This window comes from Orycteropus afer, unplaced genomic scaffold, assembly GCF_000298275.1.
Source record: "Orycteropus afer afer isolate SDZICR_OR568_19922 unplaced genomic scaffold, OryAfe1.0 scaffold00064, whole genome shotgun sequence".
NCBI classification, from domain to species: domain Eukaryota; kingdom Metazoa; phylum Chordata; class Mammalia; order Tubulidentata; family Orycteropodidae; genus Orycteropus; species Orycteropus afer.
Window position 1 is genome coordinate 2622303 of NW_006921651.1, and position 1925 is coordinate 2624227.

General features: G+C 43.3%; 1 protein-coding gene across 1 annotated transcript in view; it reads right to left on the reverse strand.

The window, feature by feature from the left end:
* The window catches only part of SLK (STE20 like kinase), a 46177-nt gene extending 44406 nt beyond the window's left edge, over positions 1–1771 (reverse strand). The window contains exon 1 of the mRNA XM_007939868.2: positions 1622–1771. Within this exon, the coding sequence (XP_007938059.1) occupies positions 1622–1771 (150 nt within the window). The remainder of the gene's footprint in view (positions 1–1621) is intronic.
* Between the last annotated feature and the right edge of the window lie 154 nt (positions 1772–1925).

A 1925-nucleotide genomic window follows, 5' to 3' on the forward strand; every position in this document is an offset into this window, starting at 1 on the left:
GGCATATAACAATAACAACAACATGCAATCTTTCATTTCAATAAATATACAGAGATGCACTAAGGCCAAACGTTTATCATTGTGTTGGCCAACAATGATACTTACTACAGAAACATAAACCCATTAACCTTAATATGTGACAAGTGCTATACCAGGCACACGAACAAGCTATTCTGAAAGTACACAGGTGTGGATATTTCCACCCGGATAATTCAGAGATGACAGGCCAGCAGAGCTTTGAAGAATGAGGACTAGTGTATGAGAAGATGCATCTGAGGCAGAGCAAAGGCAAAACGAACTGTGACAGTGTTTACAAAGTAGGGGAAATGCTAATTCTATCCATGGACATTAAAGTAAAAATAAATAAATACAGGGTCAGAAGACTTGATTTCAAATCCAGGCTCTGACTGTGGTAACTGAACAATTCCTGAGTCTCAGTGTCCTATCTATGAAATGCAGACACTACTACTGTCCTGCCTACATCACAGGATTTTTATGAGGGCCCAATTATATGAAGAAAGTATTTGAAAAACTGCAAATTTCTGTATAAACACAAGTTACTTATTTATGTTTTCACTTCTAGGCAACCCCTATGGGTCTTCCCCCTAAACTGTGTCTCAGTGAAAACTTCACCCTTCAGGATGAAAATATTCCAATGACATCATTCATATGCTCCTCAGAAGATAGTAAATAGTTAACATGAATGTTAAACTTCAGGTTAAAATCTCAAACATCTTCTTATGAAAATATATATAAATTGTGTGTGTGTGTTTCATTTCTTAGGCATCAGCATTGACTTCCAGTCAAAGCTTACTGTACTTATATTTAGAAACTAGGAGTAGATGCAGGTTTCCTTCTGGAAATTTTCTATCAGAAATTCCATTCCATTTCATAGTATGTTGTCAAGCAACCAACTCATGATTAGTCTGCCAGTAAGCAATCAGTTTGGTCTCATCCAAAAAGAGAGCAGGGCCATATCACCTATACCCACCCACTGCCATCAAATCGATTCCAACTCACAGAGATCCTGTAAGGACATAGTAGAACTGCCCCCCGCCTCCAGTTTCCAAATCTTTACGGAAACAGACTGCTTCATAGGTCTCCCGCAGATCGGCTGATGGGATTGAACTTCCGACCTTTTAGTTAGCAGGCGAGTGCTTTAACCACTGTGCCACCAGAGCTCGCTGTAACAGCTACAGACAGAACCAAATATATGGCCTGGGCCCTAAAAAAAGGGAACTATTTTGGTATAGGCATGCATATCAATGCCAACAGTTAGTAAACGAACATTATAAAAGCCACTGAAAAGCATAATGACTTTCAGATGTTAAACTGAGGGCCACAACCCAGATCCCTCTTTTAAACTGAAGAACACCTTCATTTCCTTTAAAGTTTGACAGCGTAGACTAACTCTGCCTCTCTCCAACAACCTCTCTTGAAAGTACACCCAGACCCCATTTTGTTGGATAAGAGCCTAAATACAGTTCCCATGCACGTTTACAAAGTCCAAAGACGGGGCAACAAACAGGAAAGGGACGAGGGGAGCGAGAAGCCCCTGTGCCACTGCGGGCCAGCGGCTGTTTCATCTACGAACTGCCACTTCCCGTCCTCTTCCTCTTACCTTGTACACTTTCCCAAAGGCTCCGTCGCCCAGTTCACCTATAATTTCCCAAAACTCCTCGGGGTTCAGGTCCCTCTTCACGTGCTCGTACTGCTTTTTCTTCTTCTCGCTGCCCAACTTGAAGATCTTACGGAAATTGAAGAAGGACATTTTTCCTCCCGACAGAGTTCCTTGCACTTAAGGACTAAACACAACAATAAAAGGCAAACTTTCTCCTCCCCTGTGTCTCGAGCAAGCCTGGCGGGCGCGGGGTCTCTGGCTCCCGCCGCTCGGGTCGGGCCGTCCCCGGGGAAGGCGGGGCGGC